The sequence below is a fragment of the Zea mays genome, chromosome 7, assembly GCF_902167145.1.
Source record: "Zea mays cultivar B73 chromosome 7, Zm-B73-REFERENCE-NAM-5.0, whole genome shotgun sequence".
NCBI classification, from domain to species: domain Eukaryota; kingdom Viridiplantae; phylum Streptophyta; class Magnoliopsida; order Poales; family Poaceae; genus Zea; species Zea mays.
Window position 1 is genome coordinate 156,498,828 of NC_050102.1, and position 23,137 is coordinate 156,521,964.

Here is a 23,137-nt window from a genome sequence, read left to right on the forward strand (position 1 = left end):
AGAAAAAGAGAGATAGAGAAACAAGAAATGATCTCTTAGATGAGAAAGCATATTTGCATGTCTACATGAAAGCCAAGATGCGAAAGAAAATATACTAAATAGACATATTATACTTGGTTGGACAAAATTTGCTTTAAAACTATTCATTGAAAATATGAGCCTTAAGTGGAGTGTCTATATGGCTAAACAATTATAGAAAATAGTTTTTAGGTTGGACTATCCTAATTAAGTTTGTCCTCATGGGACACTCCCAATGGTATGACTATAATAACTTCCATGTTACTGTATTTAATAAAATGACATGCAAAACATTTTAGTGGTACAATAATAACATTAAAAGCGAGAGATGGAAACTACAAGAAAATAGGTCTATACAAAATAGGGGTGGACACTTTTTTTACCATAAACCGAAAACCGAATCGAACCGAAATTTCGGTAGTTCGGTTCGGGTTCGGTTTTTATATCTCAGAAGTCTGGTTTTCGGTATCGTAATCGATTTTCACCGTATACCGAACCGAAATACCAAAAAAACCGAATACCAAACTTTACCAATTCTAAAAAATTGACTTTTTAATTATGTGAACTAAATGTGTGAAGTAATTAAATTGTTATGCACTTATTTATATGTGATGTATGATATATCTCTAAATATTTGTACCTATATAATTTTTACTTTTTAAAATTATGTGTAATCTATCATATAAATTTGTTGTATGTGTTGTCTTGAGTATAAGTTTGGTATTTGGTTTTTACCGAAAAACCGAAGTAAAAACCCGAAAACGAAGTTTTCGGTTTTCATTTTCTAGAAAACCGATTGGTTTCTAATGTCTAGAAAACCGAAGTTTTTTAAAACCGAAAAACCGAACGGAAATTTTACAAAAAAACGAATGCCCAACCCTAATACAAAAAAAAAAGTCAATGTCAAAGAAGATTTCATAAACCTGTTTTCAAGATTTCCTGGTATTAAAAGGGGCAAGGCCTCTCAGGGCAAATAAGTTTCATATTTATGAAGCTTATTTTATCTTATGAAACTTTCATCATCAACCTTTTTATTTATATTGTGCTATATCATCTTATTTAATATCCATAAAATTTTAATGAAACTAGACTTAAGCCTTACAAAAAGATAATTAAAGGACTACATAAAAGACATTGCAATATCATCACAGACACAAAGACAAAATAAAAGAACACGAAGGAAGATGGTTCGGGAGATATAGGACAAAAAAAAAGATTAGGGGAGTTTAATTTGTAGACATAGTTTATTAGATGGTGTCTGTATAATCTGGCATATTAGAGAAACTTATTGCTATTGCCCTCATGATCATGCCTCATATGACTCCTGCTCTTGCTGGTACTGGTGTATTTTAATACTCCAACTCTCTCTCTCTCTCTCTCTCTCTTGCATTTGGATTAAGTTTAACGCGTGACGCCCTCTTCCACGACCGCTAGAGCCACTATACCAGTACAACTACCTTTTGACGCATTAATCTCTTCCAGTTTAACACCCTATATATCGTGCTATACTTCTAGAGAAGCCTCTTCCAAAAATTCTTTCCCTAAACCTGACTATTTCTAAGTGCTCTTTTGCAGGGTTTAAAACGGCTTCAATTTCACCTGAAAAAAACAATATCCATATCATGGTTCACATTAACTCTTTTTATTTCTCACCTTCAAATAAACTAGAAGCCAACAAAGTTACTTTTTTTGGTTTGCCAAGTTCGACTTTTGGCAATGGCCGAAGCCGGTTGAAACCTTGCCAAATAGTTTATAAGCTTGCCCAGGTAGTGGGAAACCCATCTCAACGAAAATGCAGGGAAGGGTGAGCAGGTTGTCATGTTTTTCCCCAAATTCTCTTCTGACAAAATACCTGGCTTATAACCTATGCATATTGTTGGAATATGCCTCTAATTCCTTTTATATATTTGAAATATGACTTAGAATATGCTTTCCTGTACGCCTATAAATATACGCTCTCCCTGTAACTTGTGCTCTGCGGTTGATAGTGGATTTGTTTCCTCGTGGTTGTTTGTTCCTCCATATTGGACATGATTTTTCCATGTAAATATTTGTGTCTATTTTATTCTCTAACAAGTGGTATCGGAGCTAGGGTCAGACGCATTGTTTTTATCCACAGTGTGGTCGTCGCCGCCGTCGGGTCGTTGACTTCAGAATTTTTTATCTCGTATTATGTCGACTAAATTTGATATTCCGAAGTTTGATGACAAGATTAGTTTTGCTATTTGGCAGATTCAAATGAAGGTTGTTCTTACCCAGTTGGTTGTTCAAAAGGCATTGCAGACGCGACCTGCTGACATGACTGATGATAAGTGGTAAGATATTAATGAGAGAGCTTTGTCCGCCATACAACTCAGTTTATCTTTTGATGTTCTGCATAAAGTAATGTATGAAAAATTCACAACAACATTGTGGAAGAAATTGAAGGACCATATATGACCAAGAGTCTTGCAAACAAGCTACGTCTCAAGGAGCGTCTTTACACTATTCATATGTCAGAAGAAAAAAATACTCATAATAATTCTCAGTGCCCCAAAGTGAGAAATAAAGAGGAGAGAAAGAAAAAATAATTGGATAAGTCTTCTGCTGAAGCCAGTTTTGTTGAAACTTTGGATAGTGGAGAAGCTATGTTTGTTGCCTCTGTTGAAAAGTGTTCTTCTTGGTTTCTCGATTTCGCTTGCACTTTTCATATTTGTTCGCATAGAGATTGGTTTTCTGATTATGTTCAGTCTCATGCTGGTGAGGTTGTTATTGGAGATGGACCCACATGTGAGATTATTAGAATCGACTCTATTTATATCCAAGTTCATGATGACAGTATTAAGAAACTTATCGATGTCCGTTTTATTCCAAAATTGAAGATAAATCTTATTTCTTTTGAGCACTTTAGAAGCAATGAGATTCAATTTTGTTGCTATTGATGGTGTTCTTAAGGTTTCTCGTGGCAATCGTATTATCTTGAAAGGCAAACATTTGATTAATCTCTATTACTTGCAATGTTCACATTTGATGCTGAAGCTGTTTCTATTGTGTTCCAGAAGAGAGGTTATTTTGATGATACGAAGCCGTGCTCCAGTTTCAAGTCTAATGATTACTTAGACTTGGTTGATATTCAAATTTAGCATCCTAGTGGTGTTTGGGAAACAGTTTTATGGATTTAGAGTTAAGGGGAGATTTGTTGGAATATGCCTATAAATTTTTTATATATTTAGAATATGCTTTAAAATATGTTTTCCTGTACGACTATAAATGTACGACTATAAATATATGTCCTTACTGTAACTTATACTCTACTATTGATAGTGGATCTATTTTCTTAGTATCCATTTGTTTTGAAAGGACGTGCGTCTGGGCGTCTGGTCTCATGCTGAAGGTCAAATCATTCCAGCCACTTCATTCGTTTTCGTTCCCACACAAATCACAACGCACAACCAATCAACCATGATCCATGGTCATGGAAGGCCGCCGAAGGAACAAGGCAGGAAGGATTCTGAATCCATCATCCATAAAAGGGACGCCAACCACTCTCTTTCTACGAACTCCATCCTCTCTCCTCTGCTCCCGTATCCCCTCAGTCCTCACCTCTCTCTCCTCGCCCTGCTCTGCTCTACTCTACTCACTCCCCCAACTGCCAGCAGCCAGCCGAATCCTCTCTCTATCTCTCTCCTCTTCTTCCTCCGTATACCGAGCTCAGCCGAGCATCTCCTCCATTCCCCAAGCACAACAACTCCTTCCACAGGCGGACGCAGTCGGTGCCATTCAATGCCCTGACTGCCGGCTGCCCGGCCCATGCACAGAGAGACAGGGCGCCTCTGTCTTCTCTCTCTCTCTCTCTCTCTCTCTCTCTCTGAGACACGACGCAGTCACCGCCACCTCCTTTAACTCCCCTGCCTCGTCGCTTCCCGACGCTGACTCGCTCGGGAACCCGTGCGCCCATGCACGCACCCGCCGCCTACGTGCGCCTCCCTACTTGCCCCTGCCGGCCTGCCCTGTTCATGTACCCACCACAATCTTACACCTAGGAGGACGCTACGAGCTCAAGCTCTGGGCTGTGGCGAGCGGCGAGCATTGAGTCGAGGGGCACCGAGAAGATGGCAATGACGCGGCCGTTCTTGGCGCCGCTGATGATAGTAGCGGCTGTTCTTCTTTCACGCATGGCGGCGGCGGCAGCGGACGACGGCGACGTGCTGCTGCAGGTGAAGAGCGCGTTCGTCGACGATCCCCAGGGGGTCTTAGCGGGCTGGAACGACAGTGCTGGCTCCGGCGCCGGCTCGTCGGGGTTCTGTTCCTGGTCCGGCGTGGCGTGCGACGCGTCGGGGCTCAGGGTCGTGGGCCTCAACCTGTCCGGCGCCGGGCTGGCCGGGACGGTGTCCCGCGCGCTGGCGCGGCTCGACGCGCTGGAAGCGATCGACCTGTCGTCGAACGCGCTCACGGGCCCCGTCCCGGCGGCGCTCGGTGGGCTACCCAACCTCCAGTTACTGCTGCTCTACTCCAACCAGCTCACGGGCCAGATTCCGGCGTCGCTGGGGGCGCTCTCGGCGCTCCAGGTGCTCCGCTTGGGAGACAACCCGGGCCTGTCGGGCGCCATCCCGGACGCGCTAGGCAAGCTCGGCAACCTCACCGTGCTCGGCCTAGCCTCCTGCAACCTCACCGGCCCGATCCCTGCGAGCCTCGTGCGGCTCGACGCGCTCACGGCGCTGAACCTGCAGCAGAACGCGCTGTCCGGCCCGATACCGCGCGGCCTCGCCGGCTTGGCGAGCCTCCAGGCGCTCGCGCTCGCCGGCAACCAGCTCACGGGCGCGATACCGCCGGAGCTCGGGACGCTCGCGGGGCTCCAGAAGCTCAACCTTGGGAACAACTCGCTGGTGGGCGCCATACCGCCGGAGCTCGGCGCGCTCGGCGAGCTCCAGTACCTCAACCTCATGAATAATCGCCTCACCGGCCGCGTCCCGCGCACGCTCGCCGCGCTCTCGCGCGTGCACACGATCGACCTGTCCGGCAACATGCTCTCTGGTGCGCTGCCCGCCGAGCTCGGCCGCCTGCCGCAGCTTACTTTCTTGGTGCTATCCGACAACCAACTCACCGGCAGCGTCCCCGGCGACCTGTGCGGCGGCGATGAAGCGGAGTCCAGTAGCATCGAGCACCTTATGCTCTCGATGAACAACTTCACCGGGGAGATACCGGAGGGGCTCTCGCGGTGCCGAGCGCTGACACAGCTCGGCCTGGCGAACAACAGCCTCTCCGGCGTTATCCCCGCCGCGCTCGGCGAGCTCGGCAACCTGACGGATCTGGTCCTTAACAACAACAGCCTCTCCGGCGAGCTGCCGCCAGAGCTCTTCAACCTCACTGAGCTCCAGACACTGGCATTGTATCACAACAAGCTCTCCGGTCGCCTGCCGGACGCCATCGGCCGTCTTGTGAACCTGGAGGAGCTGTACCTGTACGAGAACCAGTTCACCGGCGAGATACCGGAGTCCATCGGGGACTGCGCGAGCTTGCAGATGATCGATTTCTTCGGGAACCGGTTCAACGGGAGCATACCGGCGTCCATGGGGAACCTGTCGCAACTGATCTTCCTCGACTTCAGGCAGAACGAGCTGTCCGGCGTGATCGCGCCGGAGCTCGGTGAGTGCCAGCAACTCAAAATCCTTGATTTGGCCGACAATGCTCTGTCCGGGTCGATTCCCGAGACGTTTGGGAAGCTCCGTTCGCTGGAGCAGTTCATGCTGTACAACAACTCGCTCTCCGGCGCCATCCCGGACGGCATGTTCGAGTGCCGGAACATCACGAGGGTCAACATCGCGCACAACCGGCTCAGCGGCAGCCTCCTGCCGCTCTGCGGCACGGCGAGGCTGTTGTCGTTCGACGCCACCAACAACTCCTTCGACGGCGCGATCCCAGCGCAGTTCGGCCGGTCGTCGGGGCTCCAGCGCGTGCGCCTGGGGAGCAACATGCTCTCCGGACCGATCCCGCCGTCGCTCGGCGGCATCACCGCGCTGACGCTGCTGGACGTGTCAAGCAACGCGCTCACTGGCGGCTTCCCAGCGACGCTCGCGCAGTGCACGAATCTCAGCCTCGTCGTCCTCAGCCACAACCGCCTGTCAGGGGCGATTCCGGACTGGCTGGGCTCGCTGCCGCAGCTCGGCGAGCTGACACTCTCCAACAACGAGTTCACCGGAGCAATCCCGGTGCAGCTCAGCAACTGCTCCAATCTCCTGAAGCTGTCGCTCGACAACAACCAGATCAATGGAACAGTGCCGCCTGAACTCGGCAGCTTGGCGTCCCTCAACGTGCTCAATCTCGCACACAACCAGCTCTCAGGTCAGATTCCAACGACGGTTGCAAAACTGAGCAGTCTCTATGAGCTGAATCTGTCACAGAATTATCTGTCCGGTCCAATCCCTCCGGATATCAGCAAGCTGCAAGAGCTGCAGAGCCTGTTGGACTTGAGCAGCAACAATTTCAGTGGCCACATCCCTGCATCACTCGGCTCACTCTCCAAGCTGGAAGACCTGAACCTGTCCCACAACGCTCTGGTCGGCGCGGTGCCGTCGCAGCTCGCTGGAATGAGTAGCTTGGTGCAGCTGGACCTGTCCAGCAACCAGCTTGAAGGGAGGCTGGGCATTGAGTTCGGCCGGTGGCCCCAGGCCGCGTTCGCCAACAATGCAGGGCTCTGCGGTAGCCCTCTGAGAGGTTGCAGCAGCAGGAACAGCCGGTCGGCGTTCCACGCGGCGTCCGTCGCGTTGGTGACTGCGGTGGTCACGCTGTTGATCGTGCTCGTGATCATCGTGCTTGCGCTGATGGCGGTGCGCCGCCAGGCCCCGGGGTCAGAGGAGATGAACTGCTCGGCGTTCTCGTCGTCGAGCTCGGGCAGCGCAAACCGGCAGCTCGTCATCAAGGGCTCGGCGCGGCGGGAGTTCCGGTGGGAGGCGATCATGGAGGCCACGGCGAACCTGAGCGACCAGTTCGCCATCGGATCCGGCGGGTCGGGCACGGTGTACAGGGCGGAGCTGTCCACTGGCGAGACGGTGGCCGTGAAGAGGATCGCGGACATGGACAGCGGCATGCTGCTGCACGACAAGAGCTTCACGCGGGAGGTCAAGACCCTGGGCCGCGTCCGGCACCGGCACCTGGTCAAGCTGCTCGGCTTCGTCACGTCCCGCGAGTGCGGCGGCGGCGGCGGCATGCTCGTGTACGAGTACATGGAGAACGGCAGCCTCTACGACTGGCTGCACGGCGGCAGCGATGGCCGGAAGAAGCAGACGCTCAGCTGGGACGCGCGGCTCAAGGTCGCCGCCGGGCTCGCGCAGGGCGTGGAGTACCTCCACCACGACTGTGTGCCGCGGATCGTGCACCGGGACATCAAGTCCAGCAACGTGCTCCTCGACGGCGACATGGAGGCGCACCTCGGCGACTTCGGCCTCGCCAAGGCCGTTCGGGAGAACCGGCAGGCCGCCTTCGGCAAAGACTGCACCGAGTCAGGTTCCTGCTTCGCCGGATCATACGGGTACATCGCTCCAGGTAATTTCAATGGCAATCTGTAACGCTACAGAAACGCAAGAGTTCAGTTACTGACAGTAGAAGTGCCACATTATCTCTGTGCAGAGTGTGCTTACTCCCTGAAGGCGACGGAGAGGAGCGACGTGTACAGCATGGGCATCGTGCTGATGGAGCTCGTCACCGGGCTCTTACCGACCGACAAGACCTTTGGCGGAGACATGGACATGGTGAGGTGGGTGCAGTCAAGGATGGACGCGCCATTGCCGGCCCGGGAGCAGGTGTTCGATCCTGCTCTGAAGCCGCTGGCGCCGCGTGAGGAGTCGTCAATGACGGAGGTGCTGGAGGTGGCGCTCCGGTGCACGAGGGCGGCACCGGGGGAGAGGCCGACCGCGCGGCAGGTCTCCGATCTGCTGCTCCACGTTTCACTCGATTACTACCGCGCCTGCGAAAAACGTTAGGATTTCGAAACTGGGGGATGAAGTTGTCCTAGTAGCTGCTTTTCTAAGTCGTCCTTTTAAGCTAGCTTAATCTTTTCATTCATGAAACTAGGGAAAAAGAGACTTATTTTTAGGGTTTGAAGTTGAATCGAGTCAAGAATGCCCTTCAAAATTGTATTTCTTAAGTTCAAATTTTGGGATCGCTTGTAAAAAGCACTTGGAAATGCGCAGCAACCAGGAATGCCGAAGCATCAATGATTGAGATCCTTTTGGTACTCAGCGGAAACAGAGGCGTAACAGTACTGCGATTGCGAAATGAGAGAGGCAGTACTAAAGTGCTCATCGGACGACATGATTATAGTATCACTTTAAAATAGGAAACCTTGGCAAATACAGGTCATGCGAATTATTACGTCCGATGAGAAAAAGAGCAATGAAAGAAATGTCAGGTAGAGTGTACGAGAAAAGTTGACATTGCAAAAACACAATCATTTTAATTGAGTAATTTTATCAGAGAAAGCCAACCATCAGATCAAGAACCCATAATTGGTGTATTACATTGGTAATCCATGAGATCCGACATCTTATTACAAGATCACAGTTGAAATGCGGAAAGCTGAGAGAACTAAGACGATGGGGGATCATCAGTCCTGGCCATGTGTACTGACAACATGTTGCAAAAAAAATACAGGTCGCTGGCAAATAAATCTGGGCATCTATTCATCATCGTCTGCACAAAAGGTGGAATGGAAAAGTTGTTAGGCCCATGACTACCCAAACAGAATGGTTAAGACAGGCACCAGCTGTTTCCAGGGCCTCTAATGTTATACTACATCCGTTCTCGAATATTTGTCGTCCGCTAGTTCATTTTTAAACTAAACCGCGACAAATAAAAAAGAACGGAGTAGTACACACTGGTACAATGATCAACTGCTTTCAGCCACTTTATGGATTCACAACCAGGAATAGCACCATTCAGGTATAGGTTAGCCATGCAGCCACATTTTTGCAGCACCTTATAACTGTAAAATGGTAGTAAAGCCTTCCCACTTGCAGCCATAACAAATTCCTACTTGGAAACTATGGTCCGGTTTAACCTTCAATTTACAGCCCGACTTTGTTCCGTAGCCAAATAGCAATTGGAGAAAGTACCTATTTCTTATGTACAACTACTTAATATGGTGAAGTTAGATCATGTAGGCCAACATATTACAGATATCAAGTAACATTAGAACAAAACGACACAAGCATTTAGACCCACAATATTTTTTCTTCTGGATTATGAAGGACTTCCCATCGGTAAAGTGAGAATGAAATATAGTATGATCTTCGACACAATTAACAGTTTAAAAATGCAATCATTTTTTGGGTTGGGAGAATGTAAGAAAGGAGAAGCAAAAATCAACAAAATTGATAAGCTGGTGCAAAATGTGTGCAGATTGAAATAAGAATATGATATTAGGTTCAGACTTTGACCAATATAAGGCCTTTTGAAAGGGACTGAATGTCACCTAATCCAAGTACGCTTTTTACAATAGAGATAGGGCCAAAGGTTGGAACTAAAACCAACTCTTGCACGGTACCAATATGGCAGGACTAAAGATTAAATGTCCTCACTCCTCAGCCCGCTACTGATGATGTAGCACTCAGCCCGCTACTAGAGAACAACATTTACACTAAGGGACCGTTTGAATCCCTTCATTTTGATTTTTGAAGGAATTGGAATTTACTTAATAGAATATGTTATTTGGTTTGAAACTTGACATTCCACCACTTTCCAAAGATTAGATATAAGTCTATCCCAAATTCATAGGATGAGGGGTGGAAATTGATTTTGTGTATTACTAGTCTATGTTTCTACTCTCCAAATTATAAAAAGCTCTTCGGCTCGCTCCCTGACCAGCAGCAATATACAAATATATTCAGTATAAAACCATAGTAGCTTAATTGATCTATGTCTAAATTACTATTGTTAGCATATAATTCAATTCTAAGGATCCAAACTGGGCCTAATGATATTTCAAACAATCCTCAAAATACATAATTTTTTAAACCCATTAAGACAACACTTTATTAGTGTGAAAGACATCTTATTCAAATCAGATACAGTGAAAAACACAGTAAAGAAACAAACAAGTCTAAATTGCCACACTAGCCCTTTTGCACTACATTTGCAAGGATGACTGGGAATATTCACATCACAAAAAAAGAAACTCAGGAAGACTCCAACGTTTCTATGGAAGTAAAGGAATCTACTTTTTTCCTTTTGGAAGGTCTTAAGTTCACCCTTTACCCCTGATATCAGAAATGAAAGTTCTTCAAATGATTTGAAATTCATATATTTTCCTCCATTTCCATTTTCAAGCAAAGCTGAAAGGTGATTTGCTAACGTAGCTCGTGGGAGATGTGTTCCATTTCCATTTTATGCAAGATCCTGATACGGAAACTTAAAGATTCCCATGTCTAAGCAAATTGTGATGTCGCAGCTTTGTTTCACACTTAGACAGTCAAATTATAGACTTTGTAGATCTCTTTACCTGTGCTGTCAGGAAGGCAGATTGAAATATAAATTTGCAGATCAAATTAGCGTACTCAAAGGCACTACTGGAGCTCAGCAGGACCCATCTCTAAAGGGTGGCATGAACAACGAAGTCACATGTGCTGACGATGGTATATCCCTGCCGTGAGGACGTCTTAGTAGATTTGCAGCTCCATAGCACAGGATGTGTATCCTAGTCTAAGAAGCTGGAAAGCCGAAAAGGTCTCTAATCTCTCTAGCATATAGCCTATAGCAACGTCCCTCAAATCAGAACTGGATCCGTTTGTGATCTAGGTCAATGCAAACTATAGCATAGAAAACTTTGACCCATTGATTAACATATAGGTCTGCGCCTATGAGAAGTCTCTATAAGCCTGACAAGGTAGGTGAAGGTGCTCCTCAATCTCTCCAGTCCCACTGTTTCGACCAGAATCAAATGTGTGTGTTTTCCTCGAAAATTGCATTAAGGATAAAAGGGTTTTAGAATACAACTAAACACATTCCATTCTTCGAACACTGCCAACTAGGGCTAGAAAATAAGCTCAAAGCTCGCGAGCCTACTCGAGCTTGGAGTGGCACGGTTTTTTGGGCTCGTTGGTGCAGCGAGTGGACTCGTTCCGGCTCGCGAGCCAGAGCTACGCTAGGTGTGCTAAATTAATCAAACTGCAGATTAATGATGGATAATGGATAATGGATAATTCTTTAGATAGATAGCTCATTCCTTAGGATATATGACAATTCATAATTTAGGTTACTCGTAATGTTGAATGACGATTCTATATTCCACATTTACATCCTGTTAATTAATTATATAGTATAATGCAACAATATTTATCTGGGTGCAACTCGTGAGCCAAGCCGAGCCGGCTTGAGCCTCCTTCAGCTCGTCGAGTTACCGAGCCGATGCTCGGCTCGTTTCCAGCCCTACTGGTGGACTGGTGGTATGACAACTTATATGTTAAAATTGGAACAAAATGATACATCTTGTAACTCTCCTAGTCATGGTTAATGGCTGACGCAATATAGCAGATTATTAGCGAGAACTACCGGCAACAATAGCAAAATGAATTTGCAGACATAACATGCCAGGGCAAGTTAGCACAGTACCAATGTAGCGCTGCTCGTTGGCTAGCCTGGCGCGCTCAAGCATCTTGTCGAGGTCCTCCTTGAGCTTCTCATCAAACTTTACCAGCTGGTTCACAAACACTGCACCGAGACCCATCCCCAACAAATGCTCCCATGGATCTATAACAATTTAGACATAAGATGCATATGAGAATGAATCGTCGTATTTAGAAGGAGACACGCAGATACTGAAATCATGAATATTAAGGGGGAATGGTGGCCAAAAGAGAAATCTCTTCTACAGTATGGCCTCCTAAATGAAGGCGAACCTAAGACCTAAATTGCGTACTTTCTAAATCAAATCGTAATATTTCTCCGTAGCAGAAGACAACAACCTAGTCTGAATCTAGAGTCCACAAACCCCAAAATCAAGAATCATAGGAAGGCGCCCAGACCAACCGAAACACCGCGGGGGCAGGTGTACCGCAGACCAGACGGAATCGGGCGCCAGGACAACTCATGAAGCACGGGACGCAATGCGGAGACAGATCATGAAACGGAGAAACGAACAGGGGATAGGAGAAAGGGGGGGGGGGGGGGGGGGGGGGGGAGAGACAGAACCATACGGCGCATGTAGGGGAGCTTGCGGAGAGCGTTTGAGTACATCTGGGTGCCCAGCCCCAGGAGGGCACCGATGATCGTCGGCGTCGCCGGCATCCTGGTGCTCTACTATCCCTCCTGTCCCGGCGAACGGCGCGGCTGCGGCGGGGGAGTGGACGGCAAAGTCGGGGAGAGTTCTGTGGAGGCTTGTGACCGGAGAGGGCCTTGCCTACCTGTTGGACCTAGTTGCTGTAGTGTGTGTGGGCCGCGGCCAATCGTGGGTCTATTGAGAGGGTGGCAGAGGCCGAAAAGCAAGAAAGAAGCCCATGTGCCTAGGCACTGTTTGGGTATCCCTGTAAATAATCAGATTATAGATAACTAGGTGAGTGTCTGTGTGTTGCAACAGAAACATATAATACTACAATAACTTATATATAAAATATGTGTTATACTATGCGTGTCCCTCGTTCTCTCTCAACGACAGTGCACCCTCGAGATTATGGAGTTTGCTGGCATGACTGCATGCAAGCCTTGCAGTACCCCGGTGAACACTTAGGCCAAGCTCTCCTCCGATGGCTCACCGGTTCCAGAGTCGACGTTGTACCGCAACCTGGTCGGTGCCTTGCAGTATCTCACCTTCACCCGCCCGAACATCACTTATGCAGTACAAGTCTGCCTCTACATGCATGATCCTCGGGAGCCGCATCTCACCGCCGTCAAGCGCATCCTTCGCTATCTGCACGGCACCGTCGACCTCGAGCTATTCGTAGCTCGTGCTTCCTCGCCGCACACGCTGACTGTCTACACCGATGCCAACTGGGCCAAGAGTCCGAACACTCATCGCTCCACGTCAGGGTACGTCGTGTTCCTCGGTGACTGTCTCATCTCTTGGTCTAGCAAGCGACAGCTGACGGTCTCTCGGTCTAGTGCACAGGCTGAGTATTGTGTCGTCACCAACGGCGTCACTAAGGCGACTTGGCTGCGTTAGCTTCTACTTGAGCTTCAACAGCCTCTCCAGCGTGCCATGGCTGCTTACTGCGACAATATGAGTGTTGTCTACCTCTCGACAAACCTGGTGCAGCATCAACACACCAAACATGTCGAGATTGACCTTCACTTTGTTCGTGAACGCGTAACCGCCAGTGTTGTGCGCGTCCTCCACGTGCCAACCACCTCGCAGTTCGCCGACATCTTCACCAAAGGCCTGCCTTCGAGCGTCTTCCTAGAGTTTCGGTCCGGCATAAACGTCTGTTCCACCGACATTCCTACTAGGGTGTAGACAATATATTGTCAGGATATCCTGTACTATAATTGCTGGTGTAATCTTGATTAATCGGTGGCTGCCCTCCCGATCTCTCTCTCTCAGGAAGTAAGAAGAGTTCAACTGTTTTTTAGTATGAACTTTTTGGGCAGCTAAATTTAAAAATTACTCAATAACTCTTGACAATGCTGCTACAAAACCTGAACTAAAATTGAAACTTTGAAGTGGTTGCAGCAATAAGAAATATAAAGGAAATGGGATACACACATCAAGGAGAAGCTATACAAAATAACAGCCTTAAAGAAAAGAAGTACCTTGATTCCTCTGTGGCGAGGTGGCTCTAGTACCTCCGATCATCTATCCCGGTAATAGTCATTGCCTTTGATGATATACTCATGCAAAGGGCTCCCTTGTTCTTCAGAATCCAGAATTCCTAAAATAGACAGCATGGATGGCTATTAAGCAAAATAGACAATTTCAAGCAAACACGAGGCTAATAACAGAACCGCATCCACAACAACAGATCGGCCCTAACAAACAAGCATAATACCTCCATGGAGGAATGACCAAATGAGTTTACCTTTCTGTGACATCAAAGAGGGTGGATCGACACATACAAGCGTAAATCTCATTCTTGGTCAAGCGCTTGCCGTTGGCATCTCAATCGCCACAACCCTCGTCATCGGGCGGTCGTGGCTAGGGCCGCAAGGTAGCGGTAGTTGGTGGGGAGCTTGGTGGCCCAGACGCAGTACGCCGAGGCTGCGCCGCGGAAGGCGCTGTTGATGCGGGCCACCTGGCAGATCTCCGGCTGGTCGAGGTAGAGGACTACCATCGCCGCGACCGCACGGCCACCGCCATCGGACCAGAGTACCAGAGCACCACCTCCACCTCCCCCCGCACCACCTGCTGCCACACTCCACCGGCTGCACCCCCACCCGACCCGGCCACCTCGTCACCCGCCGCCGCTGTCCCCACCACAGCACACCTCGGTCCGTCCCCTCCCCTCCTTGATGTCCACCCCGTTCGTACCACCGCCATGCTCGCACCTCGCCGCGCACCGCCTGTCCTCGCGCCTGCTGCGCTTCCTCCGCCGCTGCCTGCGCGTGCGCCCGCTCGGCTGCCCCGAGATCCGACGGGACCCGCGCGAGCTCCCGCGCTGCTCGCCCTGCGCCGCCGCATCCCCATTCCCCACCTCCTGCCTCTACGCCCGCCTCTCCTCTCCCGCGTCGCTGTCTTCTGCCCCTCCCACGCTGCCACGCACGCCTCCGCCTCCGCAACGCCCGGCCACCAGATCGCCGTCGACGTCTACCGCGCTGAGCTCTTCTGCGCCGCCTGCGGGGACCAGGCCTACGATCCCGACTTTGACCATGCCGTCTTTCTCGCCCAATCCTCCTCGCTTCTCCCCTCCACCTCCACCTCCACCTCCTCCGCCTCCGCCTCCCCGGCCCTCCGCAAGCACCGACGCGTCGATTACCGCACGTGGCTGCAGACCTCGAGCATCGTGGATGCGGAATGGGGATGGGACTGGACGACAGCTGTTGGGGGCGGGTTTCTCGGCGTGGCGGTTGTAGCTTTCGCGGGGAAGATGGGGGCGTGTGCGCAGAGGGGGGAGGCGGGGACAGGAGATGCTCTACACTATTGCCTTAATAGTTAGTAGAGATTAAATTTTAATCAAAACTCTTGTTTACCGTAAACCTATAATCTATGTGAGACTGCTCACTCCCGGCTCCGTGCGTAAAAATAAGCTACATTGTATAAACTAGGGATTTGAACCATGATGATTATTCTAATTACGGGTGTTTGGGACTGCACTAGGTTCCGGTTGTAAACCTGTAATTTAAATTGAAATAGTTTTAAAAATTATTTTTAATCTAAATAATTAAAAAAAACAACTTATATAAATGTCTTTTAAAGGTTCACAACTTCAACTTCATGGTTTTTTGAAGCTCCTAATGACATGCTTCATCAACTTTATCAATTTTTTAAAACTGAAGCAGTCCCAAACAAAGCCTACATATTTACATCTACCTCGCCAATATAACACACATGTTTTTTGTATAATATATATATGTTTATGAAAAATAGGGGGAAAATAAAACTAGGCCATGTCGAGCCTAGCTAGTCATGTCGCATCTAAGACAAAGTTCCGCGTCCCTTATTTTACACACTGGTAGAGTCAGTCTAAGGCTCAAGCACGTTACGATGATCGAGAGGCGGGTCCAGATGGACCCAATGGACAACAGGCCAGACTGGGCTCGGGCCGGACTAAACCGTGTCGAACCACGGGCCGTTCAGCAGATCCCGACCATTTAGACATGTATTATGTTTGGTTACATACTTAAGGTGCCAAAAACTGCCACAGTTTCTACCATACTTGTTTAAAGTTAGTCCCTTAAATCTTGCGCCATAACTGTGTCATGTCTAAGAAAATCTGCTACACTTTTACGAGTCAATGACGAGTAGGACCTACGCAACAGAAGAAAAACCTTGTCACAATTGTAGCTATAAACCAAACACATGCCTAACTCGGTCAAAACATGTCTAATATTAGACGTGGCAAACTGTGGCAAGTGAGACAACGAATTAAACACACTAGTATACCCGTACAATAATGACGTGCCAGTGCAGGCAAGCAGCAACACAAAGAAGACAATGACACATGCACGTGGGGCTACCAATCGTGAGCACAATAGAGCTCTCATGTAATCGATTGAGGTATATGAGTTTTTGATTTGATAATTTTAGGATTAGTTATGTTTTATTTTAGATTGTAGTTGTTTGATTGAGGAGATGAGGGACACCGGCGCAAGCACCCGGCGTGGCGCCACCGCTTGCCACACCTGCGAGGCTTGAAGTCGCAGGGAATGCTCGAGACTTTCATTTGCTTACTCTGGTGGTGGCAAGGCGAAGAGGGGAGGAGGAAGGGGCAGCGACCATGTTTGGTGTTGTCTGAGCCACCTCACTGGAGACGGTGGGGATTGGAATTGTAATTTATCATTTGGCATATAAAATATGTTGGGTTAATACTTTATTTGCCCTTGTTTTTCGACTCTATCCTTTATATGTCCCTGACTAAACATGTTTTCCCTGCACGTTCAGAGTTTCAAACTATTTCCCTTTAATTTGTACCATTTTTCTATTATTGTAGTTACTTTTTAGCATTTGAACATGTATACCCTTAGGAGCAGATCTCTTATTTATCCATGTTTACTCTTTAAATATGAGATTTTTTCACTTTTTCAGATTGAACATGACAAATTTACCAATATTTGTTGACAACATAATTTATGTAAAGAAATTATTGGAATATGGATTAAGAAAATTTGACATCTAGCAAGTTCAAATTCCGATTACATTCCATCGAGCAAGTAGTCTTGGAACAAAATAGAGTTTAGCACATTCCTTCCACGAAGCAGTTTTGGAGAAAATAAAATTCATTACACCTAGCAAATACTTTTAATTCTACTACATTCCTTCCATTGATCACTTTTGGAGCAAAATAAAATGCACAAACCCAACACATTTTGGGCTCTTGATGCATCAAGCACCCTCCAACTTGTTGGAGGCATCAACATTCGATCCGACAACTTGTAGCTAATTAGATTCAGCAACATTCGATGTCCCACTCTCCAATTGATTTGTGACGGCAACACTGGATGTCTTTGTGTTTCTCCTTCTATGTGCAACATGGTAAAAAGTAGTTAGGAAAAAGTATAAGCACACATCATCATTGCAAATTTATAAGCTCAACCGAAAGAAAAGAATATTTCTATACCTCTTGTTTGGTTCATCATCTACATCTAGTTGGCATCTTTTACATATTCTTCATTGATGACCTGTACCTTGGCATATAGAGCATTTTGATGGTGCCCTCTTTCTATCCCTCATAACTTCCATTGTATTTTTGGCCTCCCTGCAGTTCTCCTTATAGTACTGGTGGGCGTAGCTTAAATCCAAGATTCACTTTGGGCCAACGAGCTTGATCAGTAAGTGGTGGAATGACTCCAACATAGAATGACTTGAACTTCTCAACATCGTAGTATGGATGTACAAAATCAACAATTTTGTTGTTTGGAAGTGAAGTGATGAAAGTCCATGAATTTATATCAAGTATATGTCTAAAATGTCCTTACCACTTACTTCAGCCATTGTGTTGCTACTAGACTCAACATATATTGCAAATTCATGCTCTTCTCATTGAGATGACTCATGATACTTGGAAGAATAATGCCCGCTATCGAGTTGCCAATTATTCTCCTTTTTCTAAATTTTATCATGAACATTTTCCTTATCTTGTCAAGCAGATCAACAATAACAAACACTTATATTTCTTAATTCAATTGTTGAAGCACTCAGCTATGTTGTTAGTAACAAAGTAAGCTTTGGAACCTTCTCCAAACTTACTTCTACTCCACAACCTTTTATGCAATACAAAAAAATCCTTAACATCGGGTCTAGCTGCTTCCATTGGTGCCATGTGGGTCCAAAGTCCTCTCGAGTACATGAATAAAGGCTGGCCATAGATGGTCATCAAACACCTTACCCACAAATTTCATGCAGTCTCCTCTCTAATTTACTTGCACCAACTGTACCATCTTTCGTTAGCCAATCCATAACTCTTTCACATATCCATGCATTTGTAGCATTCTTTGCCTTCTCATTTCTTTGCGTGCTTGCACAATTATGCTTGATCCTATGCCTTCAAAACTATAATCAAAAAGAAATGCGAACAAATACAATGGAATATAAAAAATAACATGACAATCCTATGCTTGCACATAAAATGAAATATAAAAATATATAGTACCTGAAATATACTTTTTCCCATCATTGGTCTTGCAAAAATATGCCATCCGCATCTCAACACAATGAGCTATAAACATCCCCGGTTCATTCTTGTCAATGTTAAATTTAAATTCCTTTTTAATTTCCTATTGACAAGATTTCCCTTATCATGTACAACAATAGGAATGCTAATATTGTCATCTTCGGTACCTTCCCAATTAGCATCAACAATATCCTCCTCTCTACCATCCTCATCACTGTCGACCACCACATTTGTTACTATAACAACATCAATAGGGGTTTCAACACCAGACAGAGCTACAACATCCTAAAGAACATTATCATCCAAATAAATGCCCTCATCGTCCACACCAACATATTCAAGCTCGTAAGTCGGACCTAATAATTCAAGCTCATGGACATGTTTTTCAACACCCTCTTCTTCAACAATTGGGGCAGGGGTGACTTGTGCATTGCTCTTTCTTAGATGATGTTGCTTCAGCTAAGAAGGTACACATAATGATAGCATTTTCGAGTTCATATAGATCATGGACAATTGCTTGCTATGTAAGCCTCCTTACATCCCAACATTGACAAAATGCAACAGATCGCTCTGTTTAATTCAAGATTTATTTTAGTTAGCTGTTGTGATTAATTTTTAAAATGACTATTTACCCCCTCTCTAGCCAGCTCCTTGAACCTATCAGCGTGATATTCTATGGATTTGGTGATAGATGATGTGTGAGTACCCTTTATATATAAACATCTGCATTTGTACAGGATCTTGAAAAAAAGGTATGGTGATCCACCAATAATGTGCCGATTAACATTTAAAGATGCTCGGTTTTTTCAATCTATATTTGGAATGAATCCACAAATAGATCGTTGTGAGGAACTAATAAAATGTAATCTCTCCTTTTCGAATTACAAGTCGTTTTCAACTTTTTTCGAAGGATGAAATTTGATGGAAATTATGAAAAAATTATAAAGTTTTTTTATATCGAACCATATATTTATTCGATGCCGTAAATCTTTGTAATTCTATCTATAATTTTGGACAAGTTTGATGCCATAGATCTTTATAATTTCCTCTATTATTTTAGTTGACATTAAAATATTTTGATTCTCCAATGCAACATGGTTAAATTGTCTTGTAGATTTACGATGGAGTGAGTATCAAAGAACTCCCCTCCCGTACGTGATCAATTGATGTGTATCTCTTACGGTTACATTCAATGATTAAAACATCCTGGTGGGTCTATAATAAACTAGTTTGAAGTTGCAAGCTGCTGCATCACACGTGGCTGCAGCTTCCACGACATGTCATGAAGCACACCTTCAGTTATCTTTGAGTGTGATATGGGGTCGCGCCGTCACACTCACAAGACGTGCGTGCGTCATGACACAGAGTGTGCACCTTTATTTTATGTGATATATCGGCTCGATCGAGACAAAACTGAAAATTGTGTAGGGCCCGGAGTTGCATGCTTGCAACAAGATGAGACGTTTTTAGTGACGACGATGGGGAGAAGAAATGGGTAACCCTCCTCCCATTGCACTGGCGGCTTAAAGCACAAGGTTTTCCTTTTGCCTTTGTTAATTTAGCTAGAGGCTAGGACGGGAAGATACGGCTAGCTGCGGCCTGCGGGTGCAATTAGTTTCGTGTGCACACACTGTTCCAGGATCTAGATAAAAGGACGTCACGCACTAAAAAGGTATTTGGAAAAGGAAGGATAGAGAGTGAGTAGAGGTGAAAATGAGCTCTAAATTTTACACTATATAATTTAAGGAACGGATCGGATTAGGGTCAGACCCTATTTTATTTATTTTTAAACTAAAATTTATTTAGTGGCCTAATATTTTGTGAAAAAGTATTTGTATCGTGATCCATTATCACCCAGGAGTTAAACTAAATGAAAAACATCTTCAGATACTTTGCATGCCATGTATGGACCATGTCACTACGCAAGTGCGACTGTTGAGATGTTTAGTTTTCTTATTCTTAGTGTCAGGTCAAACACTCAAACAATTTCTTTAGTGTCAAGTCAAACACTCAAACCCATGACGATTTGTTCATGATTTATGCTGGAACCACTTTTAAAGTAAAATATTAATATCTCATTAGCCGAGTGCCACTCTTAGCGAAATAAGATTCTCGGTAAAGACCTCGTTTACCGAGGGCGAGACACTCAGCAAAGGAGGTTTTGCCGAGTGTCAAGCTCTCGACGAAACACGAGGCTCAGCAAAGGTCGTCAGCAGCTGTCTATAGTTGGCGACGTTAACTTGCCGAGTGTCAGGCGTTGACACTCGGCAAAATAACTTATTTGCCGAGTGTCACGTGGCAAACACTCGGCAAACATATATTTTGCCGACTGTCTTCTTTGACACTCGGCAAAATATTTTTTCCTTTTTTCCCCTAAACTTTTTGTGGTGTGTTCCTACAATATGTAGACCTACATGTTCAATTTCGGTACAATTATAAAAGCGTTTGCTAGAACTATTAGATTTAGTTCATTTAAATGAATTTACTCGGATAATTCAAATTTAAACTGTAAGTCACTCGAAAAATGGAAAACAATGAATGGAAAAATGATATTCATGTTATTTAGAACAAGTTACGGTCTATTTCAGGAATAGCCGGAATTTTCGAACACCACGCTCACAAAACATGATCGTGAACTTGCGATCTAGTTGTTTTAAAATTGTATAAAACACAAACAAATTTAAAAAATCATGAAACTTGTCGACATGTCATCATATCATATGTAGAGACTGATAAAAATTTGACAGTGTTTCGTGAAGGTTGTCACATACTATGTGTAGAAACCTATAGCCGTCCTTTACATGAAATCATAAAACTTCAATTTAGATCGTGGCCAGCCATGCTCCACCTTCTCGGCGTATGCTATGGCCCACAAAGGCAAGGCGACGTCCGACGTCACCTGCAACCCGGAGGACGGGCCTAAGGCGTACAACAACTCCGCCATCCACATCCGCCTAAGTAAGTACACCGCCATGGCCAAGGGAGGTCCATGAGCCATATTACGTTCTGAGGACCAAGGACATCGACGGAGATGTCCTCATGAGGGTCGGAGTAGGCAAGAGGCATGGGTGGGCAGTACTGGATTATCGACGGTGCAATCGACTCGTCCTCCACTCCCACTCTGTCTCAGGTGCGAGCAAGGAGCACGAGCGCGAGCCCAGTGATACGACCTCAGCAGGACAACTCACGTCATCGGATAAAGAACCTCCAAGTTATTACTTATCTATTCGCCGTTCATTGATTATTATATATCTTGTCTTTTCATTATCGTAACTTTAGGGCGAAATATTATAGACTCAGCTAGATGATGAGAGGATGCAATGTGAGTAGATGGAGAATAGGATGAAAGAGATGTTTCAGTACATGCAGAGCCTTGGCATCGCATCCGGTTTTGCTCCTCCACCTCCGTTTTTCCTTGCAGCTAACTCTGCTCAGTTCCATACTCCTGTGAGTATCAAAATTTTAGTCCTGCATGATATATATTTATCTGGTCTCACACATGCAATCTCTTCTCTGTGCAGGGACAATCGGAGGCATCAAACAACCCTCACGCTTCGCCAAGCCCTTCGCTGAACCAATCCAGCCACCCCACCTTGTTGATGACATTGTGTTGGTGACATATTTGAGAAACTTGTGAGATAATTGTTTGTGAAAATGTTTGTGAGATACTTGGTGAGACCTATGTTTGTGAAACTTGTTTAATGTGTTGATATTTGTGAGATATATGGTGTTGTGATGTCACTTTGTCGAGTGTAACACTCGGCAAAGAGGTACTTTACCAAGTGTCATGACCATAGCACTCGGCAAAGAAGGCACGCCTAGAAAGCGGTAAATCTTTTTTTGCCGAGTGCTGTGGTCTAGACACTCGGCAAAGAAGCTCCTTTTGCTGAGTGCCTATCATCGCACTCGGCAAAGGGATTGGCAAAGGGGCCCACTGGAGCCTCCTTTGCCGAGAGCTCGTCCATCAGGCACTCGACAAAGGGGTCGCCAAAAGGGGCCCACTAGAGCCTTCTGTGCTGAATTCCAGGGTACCAGATGCTCGACAAAGAATCCGTCACTGGGCACCGTGACGATGAATTTTTTGCCGGGTGTCCGACAAAAAGTACTCGACAAAGAAGTTGTGCATGGCTTCGAAGTAGAATTTTTAAGGAGTACTATGCTCACCCCGTGAGAGACACAAAGGACAACACTAGTAGAGCGAAGAGCACTAAGTGATCCATCTAGATCAAGTACTAGAGCTCGATTGCGAGCACTCTATGTGAGAGATTGTGACTTGCGAGTCACCACTAGGAAGAGGGTCGACATCAATCTTGGGCTTGCCTTAATAAGGAGGAAGTGATTGGCAAACTATAGAACCTCGAGAGAGAAATCACCATGTTAATATATATATATATCACATTGATTTGCAACTCCCTAACACTAGCTTATTCATATTTGTTCATATTTGAGCTATTGTTATATGTTGTTCTTGTAACTGGTTTACTTATGTTGTAAAGTTGTAATAAGAAGAGACCGAAACATGGTCCCGGCCGAGAAAATCCCCGAACCCTGGCCCCCCATCACTAGCGGGCCGTCACCGCCCACTCTGCAATGGCCCAGCCGGAGGGTGGCGCGCAGGACGTAACCCGGGAGAGGGCGGGGCACAACGAGGGGATTTTTTTAACCAAGCCAGAAATTCGCCCCCGAGGGGGATCGAACCCAGGACCTAGAGGTGCTACTCGGAAGCCTTAACCATTACGCTAGAGGCCCTTTCGCTCCCCGGCCGAGTTTTTTTTATGTTGTAAAGTTGTTGTTCTCTTGTGCTAGTTAGCTTGTGTAGCTTAGTAGCTTTGTTTAACTTGTGTAGTTAAGTTGTTTACTTATGCAATTTAGCTTGTCTAGCTTTACTA

At 46.1% G+C, this 23,137-nt stretch overlaps 2 protein-coding genes across 3 annotated transcripts; one reads left to right on the forward strand and one right to left on the reverse strand.

Annotated features, from left to right (window-relative positions):
- Nucleotides 1-4,906: 4,906 nt before the first annotated feature.
- LOC100382055 (uncharacterized) lies at nucleotides 4,907-8,144 on the forward strand. The gene is made up of 2 exons (NM_001174820.1): nucleotides 4,907-7,539; nucleotides 7,624-8,144. Exons 1-2 carry the CDS (start codon nucleotides 4,941-4,943, stop codon nucleotides 7,974-7,976), a joined length of 2,952 nt encoding a protein of 983 aa, NP_001168291.1. The 5' UTR covers nucleotides 4,907-4,940; the 3' UTR covers nucleotides 7,977-8,144.
- Nucleotides 8,145-8,429: 285 nt separating this feature from the next.
- LOC100192083 (uncharacterized) lies at nucleotides 8,430-12,438 on the reverse strand. 2 transcript variants are annotated; one of them, NM_001367076.1, is made up of 3 exons: nucleotides 12,186-12,438; nucleotides 11,602-11,739; nucleotides 8,430-8,685 (listed from the first exon to the last, which is right to left on the reverse strand). In NM_001367076.1, exons 1-3 carry the CDS (start codon nucleotides 12,274-12,276, stop codon nucleotides 8,672-8,674), a joined length of 243 nt encoding a protein of 80 aa, NP_001354005.1. In that variant the 5' UTR covers nucleotides 12,277-12,438; the 3' UTR covers nucleotides 8,430-8,671. The 2 variants fall into 2 exon arrangements, with proteins under 2 accessions (NP_001354005.1, XP_035816255.1); XM_035960362.1 differs by lacking the exon at nucleotides 8,430-8,685 and having other exon boundaries at nucleotides 8,771-11,739; nucleotides 12,186-12,413.
- Nucleotides 12,439-23,137: the final 10,699 nt, after the last annotated feature.